The sequence below is a fragment of the Chiloscyllium plagiosum genome, unplaced genomic scaffold, assembly GCF_037043375.1.
Source record: "Chiloscyllium plagiosum isolate Xiang-an unplaced genomic scaffold, Cpla_swu_hap1 HiC_scaffold_46, whole genome shotgun sequence".
Lineage (NCBI taxonomy): Eukaryota > Metazoa > Chordata > Chondrichthyes > Orectolobiformes > Hemiscylliidae > Chiloscyllium > Chiloscyllium plagiosum.
Window position 1 is genome coordinate 6,902,953 of NW_028270184.1, and position 25,105 is coordinate 6,928,057.

The 25,105-nt window shown below is 44.5% G+C and overlaps 1 protein-coding gene across 4 annotated transcripts in view; it reads right to left on the reverse strand.

The window, feature by feature from the left end:
- The window catches only part of LOC122543856 (uncharacterized), a 48,970-nt gene extending 24,763 nt beyond the window's left edge, over positions 1 to 24,207 (reverse strand). The window contains exons 1-6 of one of the 4 annotated variants that reach the window (XM_087983764.1): positions 24,060 to 24,207; positions 14,685 to 14,881; positions 11,157 to 11,353; positions 7,740 to 7,855; positions 4,475 to 4,566; positions 1,899 to 2,211 (exon numbers count right to left, since the gene is read on the reverse strand). In XM_087983764.1, coding sequence (XP_087839890.1) covers positions 1,899 to 2,211; positions 4,475 to 4,566; positions 7,740 to 7,855; positions 11,157 to 11,353; positions 14,685 to 14,846 — 880 coding nt within the window. In that variant the 5' untranslated portion in view covers positions 14,847 to 14,881; positions 24,060 to 24,207. Of the gene's footprint in view, positions 1 to 1,898; positions 2,212 to 4,474; positions 4,567 to 7,739; positions 7,856 to 11,156; positions 11,354 to 14,646; positions 14,882 to 20,278; positions 20,407 to 24,059 lie in introns of those variants that run through there. The other 3 variants (XM_043682705.2, XM_087983766.1, XM_087983765.1) reach the window with 3 other exon arrangements.
- Between the last annotated feature and the right edge of the window lie 898 nt (positions 24,208 to 25,105).

A 25,105-nucleotide genomic window follows, 5' to 3' on the forward strand; every position in this document is an offset into this window, starting at 1 on the left:
TATTTTGCCAACTGACTTTGTGTGTGATGTCTTATCAAATGCCTGTGGGTATTATCGCCTCTGTATAACCAGCACTCCTTCACTATCACCTTAATATCTTGTTCACACACCCAACTGTTTAAGTACGATTTAACCAGTTTCACTCTTACGTGAATTTACATAGAGTCATAGAGCTGTGAAGCACGGAAACAGACCCTTCAGTCCAACCCATCCAGATATCCTAAATTAATCTAGCCTTATTTGCTGGCATATCCCTCTAAATACTTCCTGTTCATGTACGCATCAAGATGCCTTTTAAATGTTGTCATTGTACCAGCCTCCACCACTTCTTCTGGCAGCTCATTCCACATACAATCTGCCCTCAATGTGAAAAAGTCGATCCCTTTTATATCTTTCCCCTCTCACCTTAACCTATGCCCTCCAGTTTTGGACTCCCCTACCCTGGGAAGATGATCTTGGCTATTCACCCTATCTATGCCCCTCATGATTTTATAAATCTCTATAAGGTCAACACTTGGCCTCCAATGCTCCAGGGAAAACAGCCCCAGCCTATTCAGCTTCTCCCTATAATTCAAACTCTCCAACAACCTCGTAAATCTTTTCGGCACCCTTTCAAGTTTAACAACACCTTTCCGATAGCAGGGAGACCAGGATTGAATGCAGTGTTCCAAAAGCTGCCTAACCAAGTTCTGTAGAGCTGCAACATGACATCCCAATTCCTATACTCAACTCATTGACCAATAAAGTAGAGTGTCCCAAAGCCTTCTTCACTATCCTGTCCACTTGTGACTCATCTCTGCAAAATATCATCTTGGAATTCTCACAAAATTCCACCTTCCAAACCAAGCAATTAGTAATACACAGTTTAAAAAAAAAATCTAGAGAAATGAGAGGCAGCCCTGACAATGCTCTACCCTTTAATGACTAATATTCCCCCCCCCGCCTTTTGCTCAACACTCCCCCACACAAACTAAGAAATCCAACGTCTGCCCCATCACCTCAGCCCCCTTTCTGCCCTCAAGAGTCCCAGCTGCTCCTACCAGGAGGAGCAAAGTTTTCACACATACTACATGTCTTTCTCAGCTGCTCATGATGTGGTCTCCTTGACTTTGGAGAATCTGTGCTAGTTCACCCCACTACCTTATTGAACACCCCCCACTCAGTTTGGAAGTAGTTTGATGCCGACCTTCCACCTGCCTGGCATTTCCATTCTCCTTTCCCAGGTCTCTGTCCCTCAGCCACCCACGTTGTTCCAGTGATGTTTAAAGAAATGCATCTCTATGACTAAGTGAACTCAAGAAGCACAACACCACATCTTTTGGTTAGGCAACTGACAAACCTCTGGACACAGCAATTTCTGATCAAAACCAATGAATCCCATCTGCTCAGACAGCAGGCAGTAATGGCTTTCTGTTACCATTAACATCTTTTTGGATGCATCTTTTGCTTCTTTATTTTGTTCTGTTATTATACCCTTTTGCCTGGCACCGTCATTCCATTATCTGTGCCCACTACACCATTACAGACTTCCCTCTTAAGTTTCCTCTTCTAACCCACCTTGACTCTACACTTGCTTATTGACCTTTTTAAATAAGTTAGCCTTTTCATACTATTTGTTTTCCCCTCTCTCTCAAACAATATAACACGATTTGGTGAGTGGGTATTTTCCAGCATTTCCTGCGGTCATCGCTGGATTATATTTGAATCTGAAGCTTTCCCAGAACACTAATTTCCACAAGTATCAACACGAGAGGTGAGATAACTACGCCTTTCTTTCCTGTAAATGTCAGGTTGCCAGACTGGCTGAGCAGGAATGTGGCAGAATCTGCAAAATAAAAAGGAGGATAGCAGGTATCTAAACAATATCGCAAAAAAAAAATACCACAGTATCACGGCACCTTGGTTTTCTTTCCTCAATTCCTGCACTTCAGCATTTGCAGACACCTCAAGAGGACTGAGTTGGCCACTCCCACGCTTCGATCCAAGGGTACTGGATTTGTTGTCATTCTGTTTCTGGCTGCTGGAATTGTAGTACGGAGGGGACCTCGGCTGCTCCCATGGAAATACAGAGGAGGGTGATCCTCGCCCAACAGGACTCTCGGGCACCCGAGTTGGTGTTCCCTCTTGCTGCCACGAAAACGTAGAGGCTCTAATCTGTTGTGGAGCACTTTCCCGGTGACTCTTGTTGCTGCTGAACTGCAACTGTTGAACCTTGGTCAAAGAACATTCAGTGAATGAGCTTGGAAGGCGAGACCGAGTGTATCTCCTCCATCCCCAACCTGAAGGCACTGACTTGAAAAATACGCTAGGCAACAGGAGCTCTGTAATAAATGGTCCCATCACCCATTTTTCACATAATGAAGGAAAGTGGGAATGGAATCTATTAGCGTCTCTCCACAGCCATCACTCAGCAACGACGTCAAGTTAATCATTTGTGTAGTGCAATCTGGCAGGGGTAAAATAAGAAAATCCTGACCAAACAAAATAAAACTGAATTGTCTTTGATAAGAGGTTGAGGCCTTGACAGACACATCTGTGCCTCTTTAGCCACAGGTGTGACCACAGAAGACTAGAGACTAGCCAATGCTATTCCTTTGTTCAACAAGGGCAACAGGGATAATCCAGGAAATTGTAGGTCGGCAAGCCATCGGTGATAGGAAAATAATTGGAGAAGATTCTTAGGGACATGATTTACTTGTATCTGGAGAAGTGAATTATTAGGGGTAGTCCACATGGTTTAATGCAGAGGAAGTCTTGTCTCACAAACATGACTGAGTTTTTTGAGGAAATGACAAAGTGAGGGTAAGGCAGCAGATATTGTCCATATGGATATTACTAAGGCATTTGACAAGGTCCCTCATCTTCAGGGTGACAGGGATAGGGTAAGGGAGCTGGGATGCTCTTTACAGGGTTGGTGTGAACTCAATGGGCCGAATGGCCTGCTTCCAAACTGTACAGATTCTATGTTAAGAGAAAAACGAGTCCCTGTAATTAAAGACAACACTGTAAAAACAATACAATTTCCGGCCCAAGTTATCCCACTCCATCGTATCTCAATTCAGCAGCCCACTCACATAGTCACAAACAAGTGATTCTAATTACATTACTGGATGAGGGAAGAGGCCATAGAGGGGAAGACAGCCAGAGAATCCCAGTGGATTTTTTTCTTCAATTTGCACTGCAGACAAATGAACCACTCTCCTCCAAAGATTAGAAAATCTTAAATTTATTTAAAGCCTCCAGTGCAATATCAGATCCAAGATGCTTCACAGGAGGGAAGGGGGAATTAGAAGATGACTTTCATTTTTGGAGTTGCTCATGCAAGTGGAGGTCATTGGATTTGCAAGCATTTACAGGCTCAGTGGTTAGCACTGCTGCCTCACAGCACCAGAGACCCAGTTTCAATTCAAGCCTCGGGCAACTGTCTGCATGGAGTTTGCACATCCTCCCAGTGTCTGCGTGGGATTTCTTCCGGGTGCTCCGGTTTCCTCCCACAGTCCAAAGATGTGCAGGTTAAGGTGGATTGGTCAGGGGAAATTGTCCTATAGGGTCTAGGGATGTGCAAGTTAGGGTGGAGTGGTCATGGGAAATTATCCACAGTGTTTAGGCACACATAGGCGAGGTGCATTAGTCAGGGAAAATGTAGGGTAATGGGTCTGGGTGGGATACCCTTCAGAGGGGCAGTGTGAACTTGTTGGGCAAAGAGCCTATTTCCACAATGTAGGAATTCTAACGTGCATTTCATTAACGCGAATTCACTGTAACATGCCTGACAAACTGGGAACACGGTTTCTAAAGTGAACTTTTAATATGTGTATTGGGTGTAACATGATTACAGCACCAACACTTTTAAGCGCTGTTTCTAAAACGTGATTGTTCTGTAATGCAGGGTTGCACAAGAATGCACCCATCACACTATACAAGAGCTACCTGTATTGCTCATCCCTAACTTCTTTGATAAGCAACTTGACGATGTTAAGAGAACTCTTCAAGGTAAAGAAATGCTGCTTAAGACAACAGAAGTGGGGAAGGTGGTTCCAGAGGGGAGGACCAGAAGACTGGAAACTATTTAAGGAAGGTTGCTCACCCCTGCCAAGTAACATACTTTTTAAGTTTCCCAGTCTCTCCCATTCTTACACTGATATCTCTGTAGGTCTGTGAATTCTCCAATATCTTGTTGGAGAACTGTTAGCATGCCACAAGATCTGCCCACCAATCACCAAGAGGGGTCCCTATGTCCTCATCAGCCCCCACCATCTCCAAAGCTTCAAACTGAAAACAAATCCAAATCCGTGTCCATGTGTGCTGCAACCTCTGACTTTTCAGTACAGGGGAAATAAAATACAGCCCGATGCAAACAGGGGATGAACAAACAACATCTGCTACTTAACACCCTGATCTTATTTGTCAAACTACTCTATATCTGACTGTGCAGTGACGATTCAGTGTCAACCATCCACCAATTCACACCAACCTGCAGTTTCAGAGCTTTCACCTCTGAAACTAGTCGCTTCTTCTCCTCTATCTCCTGGTTATACTTTTCTTGCAGCTCATCCAGTCTTGAACCTAGAAATCAAGGTGCCATAGTAAACATTACTGTTGGTTTTAGCGTTGTGGGAAGCAGTTCACGAAGCCCTCAAAACTGCCACAACCTCGACCACATGGAAGGAGGGGGCAACTGATGCATTGGGAACATAATCAAATTCACACCAGTCCATTATTACTGAGGCAAACATTCCTCAGATTTTCTACTCTTACAGCACTGAGAGAGCACCCTTGCCACACAGGCTTCAGCGCTACAATAGGATTGGCCACCACTTTCACAAGGGCCTGCAAGACCCCACATCTCAAGAGCAAGTAAATAAAATGAATATAAAAGGAAATTACTCCTACACGGTTGATGATGGTATCAGTTAGAATGTGCCCTTTTAATTCCCAGGATACAAATTTTGACAAGGCACAATAGGTTAAGTGCTCCTCTCTCTCTTGCTTAATCATGAAGGTTACATATTTGGCAGACTAAATCGTTGCAAAACATGTTCCCTGCAATTAAAATAAAACCTCATTTTTAAACAGATCCTCGAAGACCAGAGACTGCAAGTCACATTTACACTAAATTCCAGCTCTCTTTCTCAGACAGTAGATGCAAACAGTTTTTTCAGGGGTCAGAGAGCCTGCCATTGCACCTAGGGGGAAGTAGATTAGATTAGATTAGATTCCCTACAGTGTGGAAACAGGCCCTTCGGCCCAACAAGTCCACACCAACCCTCCAAAGAGCAACCCACCCAGACCCATTCCCCTACATTTACCCCTGACTAATCCACCTAACACTACAGACAATTTAGCATGGCCAATTCAACCTGCACATCCCGCAGCACCCGGAGGAAACCCACGCAGACATGGGGAGAACATGCAAACTCCACAGACAGTCCAAGGCAGGAATTGAACCCAGGTCCCTGGCGTTGTGAGGCAGCAGTGCTAGCCATTGAGCCACCGTGCCGCCCTAATGCAAGTCTTATAGCGATGAGTTGGACTCTGAACTGTTGGCCCACTCAGTTATGCCCACACCCCTTAATCTAACATAGCAGCAAATTACTGCAGGTGCTGGAATCTGTAAATATGGGTCCCTCCCAGAAGCCAAATTCAAATCACATCAACATTTAAAAGAAAACTCAAACACATCCAGGGTGGAAGCACCCTCATCATTCGGAATTGTTGCTCTCTCCACAGCTGCCAACCAACCTTCTGGCCCCATTACATTTTCAGTTTTTATCACGATGATATTTTTTCCTGGTCAGATTAACACAATATGCTCCATGATTTTAGAAGGTGTGCAGAAATCAAGCAACTTGTAAACCTACAATAGTGAGTAGGGTAAAGTTTTCTCTTTAGTGTTTTACTGAGATCTGTCTAGATTAATTTTTTTAAAAATATAAAGCATCGATATTAAATTATCCTAGGCTATCCTAGAGCATTAAGACTGCACTATTTTCTAGGTCCATAGATTAAGGGACAAAGGTGGCCTTTAGTAGAACAGTGTGCTCTTCCTGTCAGATGTAGGAGATTAGGGAGAGTTTCCATTTTACTGATGATTATGTCTGCTGGAAGTGCGTTTGGTTGTGAATCCTATCCAATCGCATGGAGCAGGTGGAGCAGTAGTTGAAGGCAATGAGGAATTTACATGAGCCGGGAGTGGGATGTATGGCAGTTTCAGGAAGGGAGGTAAACTGCAGATCCAGTCATGTAAATGGGTTACCTCTAGGAAAAGTAGGAGAGGTAAGCAGGTACTGCAGGAGTCTCCTCCATTATCCCCATCTCAAACAAGTATACTATTTTGGAAAATGTAGGGGGTAATGGACTCTCAGGGGAATGTAGCACTGACAGCCATGTTTCTGGTACCAAGACAGGCTCTATTGTAGTGAGGGTGTGTCAGGTTCCAAGCAATTGATTGTATAGGGGATTGTGATAGGGCACAGACAGATGTTTTTGCAGCCAACAGCAAGACATCAGAATGGCGCATTGATGGTGCTAGGGTCACAGAGATCTTTGGGAGGGTGCAGAATATTCTCAAAAGGGGCGAGTGACTAGCAAGAGGTTGTTGTACATGTTAGTACCAATGACACAAGAAGGGGAAGGGACAAAATTCTGAGGAGAAATTAGGCAGATTAAAAAGTAGGTCCTTGAGGGTAGGAATATCTGGAATACTCCTGGTGTCATGTGCTAGTCAGACTAGCAATAGTATCATAGAGCAGATGAATGGCTGAGGTGCTGGTGTACAGGGACAAGGGCAGGGGGAGCACCCAAAGTGATAACAAGAAAAGAGCTTAGTCCGAGGTTAGTACAGTTGAAAAGATGAGCAAGTCAAAGCAGGCAAGAGAAAGGTAAAGAACGAGGTAAGATTGATATATTAAACTGCATTTATTTCAATGCAAGAGGCCTGACAGGTACAGATGATGAACTCAGGGCATAGTTGGGAACACGGGACTGGGATATCACAGTTATTACAAAAAGGTGGCTCAGGGCAGGGCAGGACTGACAACTCCAGGGTATCGATGCTATTGGAAGGATAGAAAGGGGGGGGGGGGGGCAAGAGGGGTCCATTGGAAGGTGGCTAATATGGTGCCATTATTTAAGAAAGGTAGCAACGAAATGCCAGGGAGCGAGAGACATCAGTGGTAGATAAGTTGTGGGAGGGGATTCTGAGGGAAAGGATTTACATGTATTTGGAAAGGCAAGGGCTGATTAGGGATAGTCAACGTGGCATTGTGTGTGGGAAATCATGGCTCACTAACTTGATTTGAGTTTTTTGAAGAAGTGACAAGGACGATGGAAGAAGGCACAGTGGTCAGCTTAAAGACAAACCCAGTAGTGGTTCGTCCGTCTTTGCTGAACTCCCAATCAAGTGAAAGAGAACCGGATATGGGAGAAAGTTAAGTGAGAATTTTCATAAACGAGCTACACCACTTCTCCAAAGAGGAACAAGTAAAATCGGAACGTTGACGGTACAGGAGATGGCCATTCAGCCCACTGTGTCTGTATCGGCTCTTGCAAGAACTACTCAGCCAGTCCCCACTCTCCTGCCTTTTCACTGCCGTCTTGAACACTTCAGATAAATTATCCAATTCCTTTGTGAAAGTTGACACCCCCATCTCTTACCTACGCCTGGCACGTCAAGATCAAAGCAGAAATGTTTAAAGTACTCCCAATCAGGTTTGCTGGTCTTCAGCTATGTAACTCACCCTCATTAGGCCTGCTGAGCGTGGAACACCCAGGATAGATCTTAGTTGGAGTTAGGTGGAGCTGGCATTCTGTTGGTGTTGAGGCCCTTTGACTTCGCTCAAGCTCTGCTTCTAGCCTGAAAGCATTCCATGGTTTTACTTTGTATTAAAAAGTTCTTTTTAAACCCTTAAAATTAGTATTGCCAAGAGATGAAGATGCAAAGGCCCTTGGTGCAAGGATGCACCATCAAGCTTGGAAAGAGTAGTAAAGGGAAGTTAGGAAGGTGATTAGGTTAACACCTAACTTTGGTTTCAGAAGCCTGTAAAGCGTAGCAGTCAGAAGCAGCTGAGAGGAGTGAGCAATCCAACAGTTCCTGCAGTCTTGGCAGTGAAGGAGTTAAGAGTAAGTGACAACACAGAAGTCACAGAAATGTTTGCGCATGAGAAGGGAATAAAAAGCAAATCACCTAAGAGAGCAACAGCACAGAGAGAGAGTGAGAGAGAGAGAAAGTGAGAGAGAGAAAGAGAAATCGCAGATTGGAAAGAGAAAAGATAAACAGAAGCTTTCATCCATGACAAGACATTTTCATATAAATCAACAGCACAATTACAAATGAACATTACAACAGCTGAGCCCCAGATAATGAATCACAAAACATCAGCACATTCCATACCCGCTCACATTAGACTTTGATTCATAGCTCTGTACAAAGGCAGCAGATGTTTACACACCATTTAAAGGCCTAGCAACATTCGCATCACCTGGACTGAAATGTTTCAGCTGTCCTCAATTTCAACATTTTCCCCAACTGATCCAAAGGAATAAACATAGGCAGCGGTGAAAGAAAAGGTAATTGAGACAGTGAAAAGGTTCGAGATTGATAAGCACGAGATACTGGACTGACTGTCTGTACTTAAATGCGGAAATTATGCAGGCACTGGCTGTAAGGTTTTAATCTTCCTTAGATTCGGGGTGGGCCCCTGTGGTGAAGTGTTAGTGCCACTACCTCAGGGCCAGCAGGCTGAGGATCAAGCTCTACCTGCTCCAGCTGTGTGCAAAAGCAAAACTAGTGCGGATGCTGGAAATCAGAAACAAAAGCAGAAGTTGCTGGAAAAATTCAGCAGGTCTGGCAACATTTGTGGAGAGAAATTAAGTGTTAAAATTTCAGGTCCAGTGACCTTTTGTCAGACCAACACGAAGAACAGCAACTAAAAGCCAATCAATTTAACACAGATGGTAAGAAACAACAGCTTGACATGAAATGCAGACAAATGAAGGTTAATTTAGCATAGAATTGTGTTCTATGGAACAAAATAGAAAATTGTGCTCAGTTAACTTGCTGGTTTTTTGAAAGAGGCAATGCCAAAGGCAATGTTATTATTGTGATGTACATGGACTTCCAAATGGCAGTTGATAATGTCATACAACAGACTTGTGGGCAAAAGGTACAAATCGTGAAATAGGGACAATAGCAACATGGATACAAATTAGCTGACTAATACAAACCAAAGAGCAATGGTCAAGTTAATTTTTTTCCAGGCTTGGGAAAGGTTTGAAGAGGATTTCCATAGGGGTCAGTACTGGAGCTCTTGTTTTTTCTGACCTATAATAAATGTCCAATAACCTTAGTGTATAAAGGAACATGTCAATATTTGCGAATGAAACAAAACTTGGAGGCATTTGCAAACTGTGAGAAGCAAAATGACTTAGACAAACGGAGGAATGGGCAGACAAACAGCAGATGAAGTTCATTGGCGAGAAATGGAAGAACGTGGAGGCAAAGCACAAAACGAAGTGTACAACTCTAAAGGGTAATGCAAGAGAAGGACCAGTGGTGGATATGTGTATGAGTAACTGAAGGTGTCTGGACAGGTTCACAGCACGGTTAATCAAGTACAGAGAACCCAAGGCTTTGTAAATGAAGGCATAAAGTACAAAAGCAAGGACGTCACGATGAACTTGTACCAGGAGAAAGTGAGGTCTGCAGATGCTGGAGATCAAAGTTGAAACTTTATTGCTGGAACAGCACAGCAGGTCAGGCAGCATCCAGGGAACAGGAGATTCGACGTTTCGGGCACAGGCCCTTCTTCAGGAATGGTACCAGGCACTTGCTTGACCTCAGCTGGAGGATTGTGTCAAGATCTGGGCACCTCATTTTAGAAAGCATTAGGAGGGAGTGCAAAAAAGATACACAAGAGTGGTTCCCAGCATCAGAGATTTAGAATAATAGAGAAATAAAGCACGGAAACAGATCCTTCGGTCCAAATCGTCCATTCCAACCTGATATTCTACATTAATCTAGTCCTATTTGCCAGCATCTGGCCAATATTCCTGCAAACTTTTCTTCTTCATATACCCATCCGGATGCCTTTTAAATGTTGTAATTGTACTAGTCTTCTCCAGCAGTTCATTCCATACATGCACCACATGAAAAAGTTGCCCCTCAGGTCCCTTTTAAATCTTTCCACACTCACCTTAAACCTATGCCCTATAGTTTTGGACTCCCTTATCCTGGGAAAAAGACCTTGGACATTCACTCTATCCAAGACCCTCATGATTCTGTAAACCTCTATAAAGTCGCCACACAGTTTCCGATACTCTAGAGTAAACAGCCCCAGCCTCTACCCATAGCTCAAACCCTCCAACCCTGGCAACATCCTTGTAAATTGTTTTAGAACCCTTTCAAGTTTTACAACATCTTTCCTATAACAGGGAGACAAAAGAATTGCATGCAGTATTCCAAAAGTGGCCTAACCAATGTCGTATACCATGTCAATGCATCAGTGTGCCTTGGTTTTGGTGGAAGTGAATGTTTGTGGATGTGGTGCCAACATCAAGCAAGCTGCTCTGCCCTTTAGAGTCAAGCTTCGAGCACTGTTTGAGCTGCATGCATCCAGGCAAGTGGGGAGCATTCCAGCACATACCTGATCTACGCCTTGTAGATGGCTTTGTAGAGTCAGGAGGAGTGCTTCACTGTAAAATTGCTGGCCTCTGGCCTAGTCTTGTAGACACAGTATTTGTATGGCTAGTCAACGTTATCATCTACGATATGGATAGTGGAGGTTTCAGAGAATTGGTAATGTCATTGAAAGCTATACAGGTATTGAAAAGGAGTCTGAACAGAGTAGACAGGGAGATACTGTTCTATTCGCAAAAGCATACAGAAAGGGGCCAAGGTTTTAAAAGTAACTGGACAAAGAAACATTTTCACAAAGCAGTTAAGGTCCTAATGCAGAGCCCAAGAGAAGAGTGGAGACAGGTTCAATCAAGCCATTCGAAGAGAATTTGTTTGTTATTTCAAAAGTAATGATGTGCAAGGTTATGGGGAGAGGTGGGAGAATTGCTGATTTGTACAGATAAGATTATGAACTATTGCAGAGTTATAGCTCCCCAATAAACAGTACAGCAAACAAAGCTGGCACAAGCCTGGACAATACCTTTTTAGTTCTTGCTCCAGGTTGTCTATCTGTTTCTTTGCTGCCAGCAGCTGCCCCTCCAGGTTGCATACCAGGGCCTCCTTTACCTGAATCTCGTGGCATAGCCTCTGCTGTGCCTTCTCTAGACTGTTGCGTGCCTCTGTCAGACCCTGTGTCCCTCTCTTCAATGCCACATTCTCATTCCGTTCATCTTCAAGCTTAAAAACAATAAGAGTCGCATCAAAATTGCATACAGGTAACGTGCCTGAAATGGTGAGGTACATGCAAGAAGATTTCCACTCTGAAATGCTCAGTCTCTATCTCTCCTCTGTACAACTGCTACTTAAAACCAATTGCTGAGAAAGCATTCAGTCACCCTTCAGAAGAATTTGTTCTTTTGCTTAGTTAAAAATCACACAACACCAGGTTATAGTCCAACAGATTTACTTGGAATCACTAGCTTTCGGAGCGCTGCTCCTTCATCACGTGGTTGTGGAGTATAAAATCGTAGGACACAGAACTTATAGCAAATGTTTACAGTGTGATGTAACTGAAATTACATATTGAAAAAGACCTGGATTGCTTGCTAAGTCTCTCATCTTTTAGAATGAGCATGCTGATTTCAGTTCTTTCATATGTTAATTCCAGAACTTTCTTAAAGTTACATTCTCAAGTGAACTTTAACAATATGTGCCATGTTGGCCCAGATAATGCATTGAAGGTGTGAGGTGCCCTGTGTGAGACTGTCTGTACCCCAAAGTTTAGACAGATTCTAATCTAAAAAAAAGGACTTACATAGATTCATGCAGTTTTTGAGCAAACTAAAACGTAATTCTGCAAGTACAAATTCACCCCACAAACTTGCGCGCGCGTGTGTGTGTGTGTGTGTGTGTGTGTATGTGTTTTGCTGAGGTGTTAACTTTTGTCTTTTCTTACTGTTTAGAGGTGCTATACAAACGCAAGCTTTTGCTGCACTTTCCAATGAGAATCCACATAAACACCATTTGAGTGTTGAGTTGAGGGGTGACCTTATAGAGGTTTATAAAATCATGAGGGGCATGGATAGGGCAAAGGTTTTTTTTCCCAGGGTAATGGAGCCCAAAACTAGAGGGCATAGATTTAACGTGAGAGGGGAAAGATATAAAAGGGATCTAAGGGGCAACTTTTTCATGCAGAGGGTGGTATGTGTACAGAACAAGCTGCCAGAGGAAGTGGTGGAAGCTGGTACAATGTCAACATTTAAAAGGCATCTGGATGGGTAAATGAATAGGAAGAGTTTGCAGGGACATGGGCCAAATGGGACTAGATTAATTTAGGATATCTAGTCGGCATGAATGAGTTGGTCCAAATGTCTGTTTCCGTGCTGTACAATTCTAAGTTCAGGTTCTTGAAAACAATTCTTCAAACATTGTAATGTACACAGAAGAGGCTTTGTTTGTGAGAGATCATTGAAGAGACCAGTTTTCAACGCTTTTCACTTTGTACTCATGAAGATAACTGCAAGAATGCCAAAGTTCAAACAATCGCAACAGTTTATACTCAAAAATGGCATGACTGAATCAGTCAACTTGCCAACCATCCGTTTGAAATTTTGGCATTCTTGTATTTGTCCTGATGATTGCATATGAAAGCATCAGCCATGTGTCTCACTCTTCAGCAGAATTCAGTTACGTAAAGAGATATGGGAGCCTTGTGTATTTAGGAGGAATAGGTGTCCTTGGACCCAAGATTCCCAAACAGACGTATTAATTGTTGGAAACTAATCAACATGATTGGTCATCATTTATGTACATGGATCCTGAATGGTGGAAGGTGATGAGAAAGTTGGTAGCCTTACACCTGCTAAGGAGATACAGGAAAGCATTCGACCACGGTGGGGGCCCATCTGTTCAGAGGAATTGGGGACATCTGTTCTTAGGGTTGGTGTAAATAAGGTGATAACGTTTGTTCACTTAGGGAATGTGTGGCAGTACTTCCTTCTGATGCCAGAGGCTGGAAGCGCGCATATTTCACTGTGGGATGACTGATAACTGAGTCTCTGGTTTATATCAAAGACTCTTAACAAAACTCATACTCAATAAGAAAAGAACTTGTAATTTAATAAGCTGAGTGGAATATGCACGTAATAGAACAATCCTGACACATTTTCATGTACACCACACTGAGTAGATTTGAATTTATGAAGCTCAGCTCCCTAATCTTGATTGTTCTGGAATGTGAATGTCTCATTACCCTTACAAAGGCTGAAAGTTGGAAGATGTTCATAGGTGAGTGAGAGAGAGAGAAAGAAAACATCCTTCTGTAAATTACATTCACTGATCGAAGGGTTCGGTTCAAGAGACACAGAGCTAGAGCGCGAGTGAGCAAGGCAGAGAGACAGACAGGACGGAAGCTGGTGGAAAGATTAAACCTTTATGGTCTGATTTGAGTGAACACTGGCTTGTCATGGATTAAATGTGTGTGTTGTTCCTTGGAGCTCAAGATCCGGGAATGTTATGAATTTAAGTTGCATTTTGGGAATCTACGATAATTTTAAAAGAAACGGTCATTTTGTTGGACAATGAGACTGGACATGTTAGCTGAGCAAGGCGACCCCATGACCTTTTTCACATACTTTCGACTAGTCTCTCATTTTGATGTACTAGCCAAAACAATTGATCATTTGGCCTGGCTGGATCAAGGTTTCCCACTTTGATGTGCACGTAGCTCAATTAGTCAAGCGTACACAGACCTGTCAATGAGTTTCTCTTCTGCTGCATACTTTTGCCATTTTATTGCTGCTTATCTGATTAAGGACATGTGGTGTTTTTGTAATTTTAATACCAATTTCTGTGTAAAGACTGCAGCAATAAGGGAGCAGCCTGAGAGAGCTGAGGGGGTAACAGCTGGCACTGCTCCTCTGCTAAAGATTTTAGAACCTTAGCTCAAGCCTGATTTGTAGGAATCTATGTTATCGTGTAATGTTGATGCCATTGGTGAATAAAGGTAATAATTTAAACTAAACTGTCTGCAAAAGTTTTATATTCCAGACTACCACAGAGTACGATCTCCAGAACGAATCAAGAGAGGCTACAGGTAGAGTCCATCAAGGATTACTTACAGTGTGGAAACAGGCCCTTTGGCCCAACAAGTCCACACACCAACCCTCCGAAGAGCAACCCACCCAGACCCATTCCCGTACATTTACCCCATGACCTAACACTACGGGCAATTTAACATGGCCAATTCACCTAGCCTGCACATCTTTGGACTGTGGGAGGAAACCGGAGCACCTGGAGGAAACCCACGGAGACACGGGGAGAATGTGCAAACTCCACACAAACAGTTGCCCTAGGCGGGAATTGAACCCAGGTCTCTGGCGCTGTGAGGCAGCAATACTAACCACTGTGCCACCGTGCCATCCCTGAGCCAACTCGAATAAGTTTATTAATGAACCATATGAACATGGACCACACCTCAATTTTTATTTGCTCTCATACCAAGCAGGTGTTTAGTGCTTTTCATAGCTCACCAAAATTTAGAAGTAAGACCAGTTAAGAGGGAATCCACCTTTTGGTTGTGTTTCCGGAATGCATCTTCTAAACTGTCCAATTGAAGCTGCTTTTGTTGTCGCTCCTTCTTCAGTTTCTCCAACTGGGTCTCGTATTCGGATATTTTCTGCAGAGCTTTGCTGGAGAGTTCAGATTTCCATTCCTCCACTGCCCAGCTCATGATAACTACGATGCGACGTCGGTCGATGATCAGGCCTTGAAGAAAGCAAAAGTTGATACGTCAGAAAACAAATATACACTAGCAGCACAAAAGGAGATGACAGCTGTTTCAGAAAGAATAAGAGCATGCTGAGAGCGTAACGCTTGCTCTCAAGCACTTTCACACATTGCACACCTTTCCTTCCACTTTCATCGCCCCTCCCAAGCTCAATGCTGGACAAGTTATAATACTGGCAGCTCCAATCACCATGGCCATTCTCCACATTTCGTGCTTACAATTATTATATCTGACCACAAATGGCTTCACCCGTGGGGCTCAATCACATCTTGTTGGAGCGGCTATAACGTTTTACGAATACAAAGAGTTTTCATTTCACCTCACCACCCTCTTATCCCAACTGGTGGAGATAATGGACAAGTCAGATCCTAGAATGGAACCTGGCTTAATAAAACTATGACAAATGCAGAGAATGCTGGAGAAACTCAACAGGTCTGGCACTACAGAGAGAAACAGAGTTAGCATTTCAAGTGTCCGGTATGACTCTTCTTCGGCACTAGGTTTTTCAGAACCAGTAGCAGGTTTCCAAGGTTCAAATAGTTTACAGGGCTTATGCCCGAAACGTCGATTCTCCTGTTCCTTGGATGCTGCCTGACCTGCTGCGCTTTTCCAGCAACACATTTTCAGCTCAAATAGTTTACAGACCATTCAGAATTCACAAACCACAAAACCTTAAATGAATAGGCAGGAATAGAGAGGCTTAGGACTAAAACAAACAGCCTTCTTGGCAATGTTTTTAGAATAAAAAGAAAGTTTGCGTGCATACAGGAAACACTACATGATTCACTTGAACTTTGGTATGTTTCTGTTAAAAATATTCTCACATCACAAGGTTTTGTCCCGAGCCAACTTCTTTTGGTTTGGACTGAATATATCTAGTATCAGTTTTGTTCCACCAAATATTTATTATTTTTATAAATTGTGTTGCACATGGTAACAGTCCGATCTCCAAGCCAGAAAACTTCTGGTTCAAGTCCCAGTCCAGAGATTCAACCACAAAAAAATCTAGGCTGACACTCCCTTTGTGTAATAAGGGAACATTGCACTTTTAGAATGCATTGTTTTGAAGAAGATCTTGATGTGAAATCTGGCCTTTCAAGCGGCTGGAAAAGATCCTGCCGCACTATTTCAGAGATGGATAGGAACTTTCCCCGCAAATATGCAACTCAATTTTTACTCATCAACGAACATCTCGACAAAATCTAGCCACTGTTACACTGTTGCTTTGTGAGACCTTGTTTACCAGCTGGCTACCATATTTACCCTACTGAAATAGCATCAAAATAACACTTATCACAAATCGCTTTGGGATGTTTTGCAGGAAGGCATCTTTGGACAGCCACCAGAGGAATGCCTTTTAAACAGAATACAAACAAAAGCTCAGGATCTTCCAACAGATTAGTAACACCCGAACCTGAAAGAACTGTGCCAACACTCGAAAAACAAGGGAAATTAAGGGGTCAATTAAAATGAATGATCAAAAAAAAATAAACATTTACTGATATTCTTCCCAGATTCATTTGTTTTTTTTAAACAAGTCTCACTCATTGACACAAGGTAGATGCCGACAAAGTTACAAAATTTAAGACATTTGAATTTTACATGAATAGGAAAGGTTTAGAGAGATATGAAACAAATGCAAGCAAATGGGATTAGGTTAGTTTGGGAAAATTGGTCAGCATAGATTAGTCGGACTGAGGGATCTGTTTCCATTCTGTATGGCTTTAGGAGATAATGAGGACTATAGATGCTGGTAAGTCAGAGTCGATAAAACGTGTGGAACTGGAAAAAGCAAAGCTGGTCAAGCAGCATCAGAGAAGCAGGGGCCTTGACTTTTCAGGTCAGAAGCTTTCATCAGGACTGCCCAGTCTTAATGAAAGGTTCCGATCTGAAACATCAATCCCCTGCTTCTATGCTTCACCTACTGTGCTTTTTCCAGCTCCACACTTTATCCATTCATATGACTTTATGGAGGTCACTTATCCATGTATCTAGAGGATTTGGGGGTCTTTCTACACATATGATAAAAAGCTAGCATTCACATTGAGAGGTAATAGAGAAGGCAAAGAGAGCCTATTAGCCTGTATTTCAAAGGAAATGGAGTTCAGTATATAAATAAAACTATAAAGGCACTATTTAGAGTACAGCTGGAATACTGTGAACAATTTTTGGTCCCTTATCTAAAGGGAATATGTACTTGCATTGGAGGCCATTCAGAGAAGGGTCATAAGTTGATCCTGAGTATGGAAGAACTATCTTGCGAGGAGAGGCTTAGCAGATTGGACCTGCACATTGGGGGAATGAGATGTAACCCTATTCAAACAGGCAAGATTCTTATGGGCTTGACACGTAGATGCTGAGAGGTCACTTCTCCTTAGGTGAGGATCTAGGGTTGGAAAACAAAGGGATTGCCTACTTAAGGTAAAAATGAGAAGAAAGATCTTCTCTCAGAAGGTACTGCATGCATGAATTTCTTTGCTGCAAGAAGGCTAGGGTGTCAGCAGTGTTTTCCTTTTTTTAATCCTTCTGCGCAGTCTGTGCATGCAGCTCAGTGGGAATATTGGCCATTAAAGTACATTGAAGGCTGAGACTGATTTTTAAAGTGGGGTTGAGGATTATCAGATCAGGCATGTTCCCATTGAATGATGGGGTAAACACAAGCAGCTGAACGGCCTACTTCAGCAAGAACTCGCAGATGGAGTTTCTCAATAAAGTGGAAGACTGGAAAATGAGATTGACGATTATCAGTTCAGGCATAAACCCACTGAATTTGTGGCAAAAATAAATGGGCTGTAGGGCTGCATGGTGGCTCAGTGGTTAGCACTGCTGCCTCACAGTGCCAGGGACCCAGGTTTGAATCCAGCTTCGGGTAGCCGTCTGAATGGAGTTTGCACATTCTCCCCGTGTCAGTATGGGTTTCCTCCGGGTACTCCGGTTTGTGAATTGGCCATGCTAAATTGCATAGTGTTCAGGGATGTGTTAGTCAGGCGTAAATGTAGAATAATAGGGTAGGGGAAATGGGTCTGGGAGTCATAGAGATGGACAGCACAGAAACAAACCCTTTGGTCCAACTCATCCATGCCAACCAGATATCCTAATCTAATGTAGTCGCATTTGCCAGCACTTGGCCCATATCACTCCAAACCCTTCCTATTTATATACCTAGAATTGCTCTTTGCAAGGTCAGTACAGACTTGTTGAGTCAAATTGTGCAGGTCAGGTGAACTGGCTATTCTAAATTGCCCATAGTGTTAAGTGGGCAAAAGTGAGGACTGCAGATGCTGGAAACCAGGGTTTAGATTAGAGTGGTGCTGGAAAAAGCACAGCAGGTCGGGCAGCATCCTAGGAGCAGGAAAATCGACGTTTCAGGCTAAAGCCCTTCATGAAGAATGGAGGCGAGGCCACGGGTTGGTGGGGTTGATTGGTGCGGCAGTCCTGGAGATGTCCCTAAAGCGCTCTACGAGGAGGCAGTCTCCCCAATGTACAGGAGACCGCATCGGGCACAACGGATACAATAAATGACATTGGTGGATGTGCAGGTGAAACTTTGATGGATATGGATGGAGGTAAGGGCGCAGGATTTGCAATTCCTGTGGTGGCAGAGGAGGGTACCTGAACAGGAGGGTGGGTTGTTGGGGGGTGTGGACCTGAACAGGGTGTCACGGAGGAAATGGTCTTTGCAGAAAGTGGAGGGGAGGGAAATATATCCCTGGTGGTGGGGTCCGTTTGGAGGTGGTGGAAATGTCGGCGGGTGATGCGGTTTATGCAAAATTTGATAGGGTGGAAAGTGAGGACCAGGGGAGTGCTGTCCTTGTTACGGTTGGAGGGGTGGGGTCTGAGGGTAGAGGTGCAGGATGTGGATGAGATGCATTGGAGGGCATCGTTAGCCACGTGGGAAGGGAAATTGCGGTCTCTAAAGAAGGAGGCCATCTGATGTGTTCTGTGGTGGAACTGGTACTCCTGGGAGCAGATACAGCAGAGGCAGATGAATTGGGAATACGGGATGGCATTTTTGCAGGAGGTAGGGTGGGAAGAGGTGTAATTCAGGCAGCTGTGGGTGTCGGTGGGTTTGTAAGTACATTAGTCAGGGGTAAATACAGAGTAGGGGGAATGGGTCTGGGTGGGTTACTCTTCAAAGGGTCAGTGTGGACTTGTCAGGCCAAAGGGCCTGTTTCGACACTGTAGGGACTCTAATCTAAAAAAAATTGGCCTGTTTCCACACTGTCAGGATTCTATGACTCAATGAAAACAGAAAATGCGAGATAAACTCAGCAGATCTGGCAATGTCTGATGAAGGGCTTTTGCCCAAAACGTCGATTTTCCTGCTCCTCGGATGCTGCCTGAACTGCTGTGCTTTTCCAGCACCACTCTAATCCAGAATCTGTTTTCCAGCATCTGCAGTCGCTGTTTTTACCCAATGTCTCTGGAGAGAAAGCAAGAGGTCAGGGCTTTTTTCCTGGAGGATCACCAGACCGCAAGTCTGCTTTCTCTCCACAGGTGCTGCCAAACCTGCTGAGTTTCGCCAGCAACTTCTGCTTCTCTTTCGGATTTCCAGCAACGCGGTTCTTTATGCTGGGCATCCCATTGAACTGTGCAGCAGTCTCAGCGGCAAATGTGGGGACTGCAGATGCTGGAAACCAGAGTTTAGATCAGAGTGGTGCTGGAAAAGCACAACAGGTCAGGCAGCATCCGAGCAGCAGGATTCACCTGGACCATCCCTGACACCTCCCTCCCCTTCCTGGACCTCTCCATCTCCATTAATGACGACCGACTTGACACTGACATCTTCTACAAACCCACCCACAGTCTCAATGGGCTGAACGGCCGTAGGTCTGATCACATTCTTGTGGGGTGGGGAATCAGGGCCGTGCTCTGTTTATTTTTTTTTCTTGCATACACTCCTGCAGCTTTTGCTCAAGTAGATTCAACACCAGGTCCCCGTGGAGCAGGAACCAACACTCCCAGACACGTTGGGGTTTGCACAACTCAACCAAACCTGCCCCCCGGGAATAGGGACCCACGTGGCGTCGGCAACCGATTTGATTGACAGCCGGGAAGCCAGCAGCCAATCGAAAGGCGCCTCCTCCGCCCCGGCGACCAATCACCGGCGCAGCCCGTGCGCGTGACACAAAAATAAACACGTTGGCCCTTCTCCTCCCCCCTCCCCTCCCCTCCCCCCCCCCACCGTCTCCATTTATTGTTTATAAAACACATTCTGAGAATTCTTAACTTGATTTGTTGCAGATATTCATTTATGGAAGAGAGAGAAAAAAAAATCAAACGTTTAAACTTCGCAGAGGAACGGTTTAAACGGAAATATTTTTACTTACACGTCCACGCAAACAAAAATAGAAGAATGAAATTTCCACGCTTACCGACGAAGTGTATTGCCTTTCCCCTCTGGTTCTTTTTTTGACAGAATTGGGGATTCAAACGTTTATTTTTATCGCAATTAGCACCGCCTCTCCTCCGGCACCAGCTTGGACCCTTTTCGATTTTCTCGCTCGCGCCCCCTCCTGCCGCCGCGCGCTGATTGGGTGACGTCACGGGCACCTCGCCCCACCCCCACCCAACCGCGTCAGCCGCCCCGCCCATCGCGCGGGCGGTGCTCAGGCTCTCGGTCGGTGATTGGGCAGGGGCTTCCCACACCCGCCCCGCCCCCTCCCCGGGCACTTCCGCCCTCTCAGGGGCGAGGGCTCGGTTGCACGACAGTCCCGCCCCCTCCCCGAAGTGCCGGGCGTGGGATTGGACGCCGTCACCTCCCAGCCCCGCCTTCCACGAATTCCCTGACGTTGATTGGAATACGGTGTCGCTTAAAACGGGCATCGCGTGACAGGGCGTCCTTGATTGGATGACATGTCTCCAAGCCTTGTATCTCTTGACAGAGCGTCGTTGATTGGATAACAGTGGCCCCTCAGCATTGCGTTTCTTGCCAGGGCGCCGTAAATTGGGCAACCAGACAGCAAACCCCGCCCCCGCACGAACTTGAGGGTGCCTATTGGACGATGTCTGCCGTTAAGCCGCACCCCTTCTTGGTGATTGGTTAAGGTTGCTACACTGACCTTTTTCCGCACATCCCTATAATAAGTGGCTCCAAATGGCAATAGCCTTTTTCAGGAAATCGTTAAGAGCTAACCCCTTGAGTAATGCACACACCATCTGTTTGAGATGTTGTTTTTTGGCTTATCCAAACGGCACAAATAAATATGCTTCGAGAGCAAAGGAAAAGGACGGGTATATGAATGGGAAGGTTTTGGAGGGATGCTGGCAGTTGGGACTAGATTGGGTTGGGATATCCGGTTGGACCGAAGGGTCTGTTTCTCTATGACTCTAGGGTTTCATTTTTATTGGAGTGGCAAACTCTTCCCTCACCTCCCTGCCAACTCCCACACCAGCCTCTTCTCCCTGGCCCAGGCGACTGCCCAGGGTCAGGCAATTCCCCTGGGTGGGGCATCACCCACAGCATTTGCAGCTTGAGGTGAGAAAAATGGGTAGGACCAGGCTACTTTATCGCACGTCAAACCACAACCAATTAAACTGCACTGAAAACAACAAGCGCTGGAGATCACTGCAGGTCAAGCGGCATCCAAGGAGAAAGAACAAGCAAGTCTGAGAAGTGTCATCTAGAAAATTGCTCTCTCTCTCTCTCTCTCATGCCTGCTGCTGGACCCGCTATGATGTCTGGCATTTACTACTTCCAGCATCTGCAGTAATTTGCTCCTTTATAATGCCCTATGCAAACATCCTCAGCTAAATAAGCTGCGCCCATCCATCTCCCCTAGAGTCATAGAAAATTACAATTGGAAGCTAGTCATAAAGCACATATTGAATGTCATATCCCAGAATTGGACCCGTAGCCTTGCGTGCTATGACGTTTTCTTCAGTTTTGTAGAAAACACAGTTCTTAAACGTCTCTTCAGCCAACCAATGTCTATGGTGGCCATCAAGCACCTCTCCATTCTAACCTCATTTTCCAGCCCAGTGTCATACGGCATGGAAACAGACCCTTCAGTCCAATCATAATCCCAAACAAAACTAGCCCCATCTGCCTGCACTTGGACCATAGCCCTTCAAACAATTCTTATTCATGTACTTATCTATATCTGTACCTGCATCGACCACTTCCTCAGGAAGTCCATTTCCCCCACACACCATTCTCTGTGTAAAAATGTTACCTGTGTCCTTTTTAAAACTTTCTCCTCTCATCTTAAAAATATTCCCCTTTGTCTTGACATCTCCAACCATAGGGAAAAGACACCTGCCACTAACCTTATCCATACCCCTCATGATTTTATAAACCTCTATCAAGTTCACCCCTCAACCCCCTATGCTCCAGTAGGGGAAAAAAGAAGTCCCAGCCTGTGCAGCCTTTCCTTATAACTGAAGCCCACCATTCCCAGCAACATCTGGTAAATGTTTTCTAAACCATCTCTACCTCTAGGAGGCCACCCGGCCCATTGAATCAGCACCAACCCTCTGAAGAGCATCCCACCTTGATCCAAACCCCGAACCTATCCCTGTACCCCTGCATTCTCCAAGGCTAATCCACCTAGCCTGTACATCTCTGGACACTATGGGGCAAATTAGCACAGCTGATCCACCCTAACCTGCACATATTTGGACTGTGGGAGGAATCCCTACACAGACACAGGAAGAATGTGCAAACTCCACACACAGTTGCCCAGGAGTGGAATCGTACCCAGGTGCCTGATGCTGTGAGGCAGCGGTGATAACCACTGGGTCACTGTGCCAACCATATGGAGGTCCCAGGTTAATAGCTCAAATGTACCCACTCAAAAGTGGCTTAAACAAATCAAATGATCATGAACTGAAGTCTCAGAGAACAAAGATTTGTGATTAAGGTCAAGAAAGCTGCTGAAGCAGGTGGAAACAATTGTTTGGATTTCTGGAGAAGGGAGGAATTCAGAAATGTGTTGTAGGGTTAGTACGGCACTTCTCTTACTGGCACTAAATCAACTGGAGTTATTCAATTTAGTACCATCCCCCCTATCCTTTCCTTTTAGAGGTGGTAACCAGTATCCTTTCAATTGATTTGTAGTCCCTGTTTCAATAAGCAGTTGTGGCAAAGCAATCCCCATACTCTCAAGGATCAGAAAGCAATTGATGACCTGTAAACAGCTTTAGAACATCCCGTTGTTTTCACTTCTGAGATACAGCACAACTGCCTCGACTTGACTCCAACTTGCTCCCCTCTACTGTCCCTGCCATCCTACAAAATTTATGCCTCCCTATTCGGATTACCCATTGAGTTAATCAGCCTGGTAAGATTATGGTCACTGGATAGTGCCATTAAGAACTGAATTGGTAGATTAAGGCATTTCTTATTCCCTGCAAATTGAGGCTTCTTTTGTTCCAGAAACTGTGGTGACTCATTGTCATGGGATATATGAACTGTGCCTGGCTTCACTTCATCCCAGTACCTGACGGAGTGAAACTTAAGCATAAACATGGCAAGTGGTGTGGGTCAGTGTAACACCAAAACCTAAAATAAAATTCAAAATTCCAAGTACCACAAAAGTTTCATATCCTCAACATAACTCTCTGCCTTTGAACCTAACTTCTTGCTAGAAAAGGACCATGATCTGATCCCATGACTTTCCACAAATATTTTCCAACCATACAAACGGCATTTAAACAACAGAGTCAGAGATGTACAGAACGGAAACACCTTTCAGTCCAACTCATTCATGCTGATCAGATATCCCAAAATTCATCTAGTCCCATTTGCCAGCATTTGACTCATTACGCTCCGAACCCTTCCTATTCATGTACCCATCCAGATGCCTTTTAAACACTGTAATTGTACCTGCCTCTGTCAATTCCTCTGGCAGCTCATTCCATACATGCACCACCCCCTGCATGAAAAGGTTACTCCTTGGGTCCCTTTAAAACCTTTCCCCTCTCACCTTAAACCTATGCCCTCTAGTTTTGGACTACCCTACCCTGGGGAAAAGACCTTGGCTGATCACTCTATCCGTGCTCCTCATGATTTTATAAACTTCTGTATCGTCAAACCTCAGCCTCCGACGTTCCAGGGAAAATAGAGAGGTTAAAAACAGCCAAACAAATTCTGAGACAAACATCAGAAAGTACACATCGAGAAAAAGCTGCCCTGCCCATCACACTCTCACCTACCTCAGAGAGAAACACAATGAGAACAGCTTCCAGAGCGTGTAAACCGCACCGGCGTGGATTCTCCCATCTCATCCCCGAAGAAAGTCAAGTAAAATTGTACTTATCTGCGGCTGCTTGCCCTGATTTCTCATGTTATTTGTCAAGGGATTATCAGCAAACCTGATTAGACATGAGGGTGGTGGCGCTTCCAATAATGGAAGATTCTGCCAAAACATGGGTGTGTTAGGAAAGCAAAAAATTGGTGTCATTTTGTTTTTTAAAAATATCCTGAACCGGTTTAGCCAGTTATTAAAGGCTTCCAAATGTATAAAAAATATCCCAGTTTAAAGATCCAGTATTCTTTGCCACTGAAGGCGGCATTTATATAAGAGGTACAGTTAGTAAGTTTGCAGATGACACTAAAATTGGAGGTGTGGTGGACAGTGAAGAAGGTTACCTCAGTTTACAACAGGATCTTGATCAGATGGGCCAATGGGCTGAGAAGTGGCAGATGGACTTTAATTTAGATAAATGAGAGGATAAATGGGAAAGCAAATCTTAGCAGGACTTATACACATAATGGTAAGGTCCTAGGGAGTGTTGCTGAACAAAAGAGACCTTGGAGTGCACGTTCATAGCGCCTTGAAAGTAGAGTCGCAGGTAGATAGGATAGTGAAGGCGGCGTTTGGTATGCTTTCCTTTATTGGTCAGAGTATTGAGTACAGGAGTTGGGAGGTCATGTTGCAGCTGTATGGGACGTTGGTTAAGCCACTTTTGGAATATTGCATGCAGTTCTGGTCTCCTCCCTAGCTGAAAGATGTTGTGAAACTTGCAAAGGTTCAGAAAAGATTTACAAGGATGTTGCCAGGGTTGGAGGATTTGAGCTATAGGGAGAGGTTGAATAGGCTGGGGCTGTTTTCCCTGGAGCGTCAGAGGATGAGGGGTGACCTTATAGAGGCTTAGAAAATCATGAAGGGCATGGATAAATAGGCAAAGTCTTTTCCCTGGGGTTGGGGAGTCCAGAACTAGAGGGCATAGGTTTAGGGTGAGAGGGGAAACATATGAGA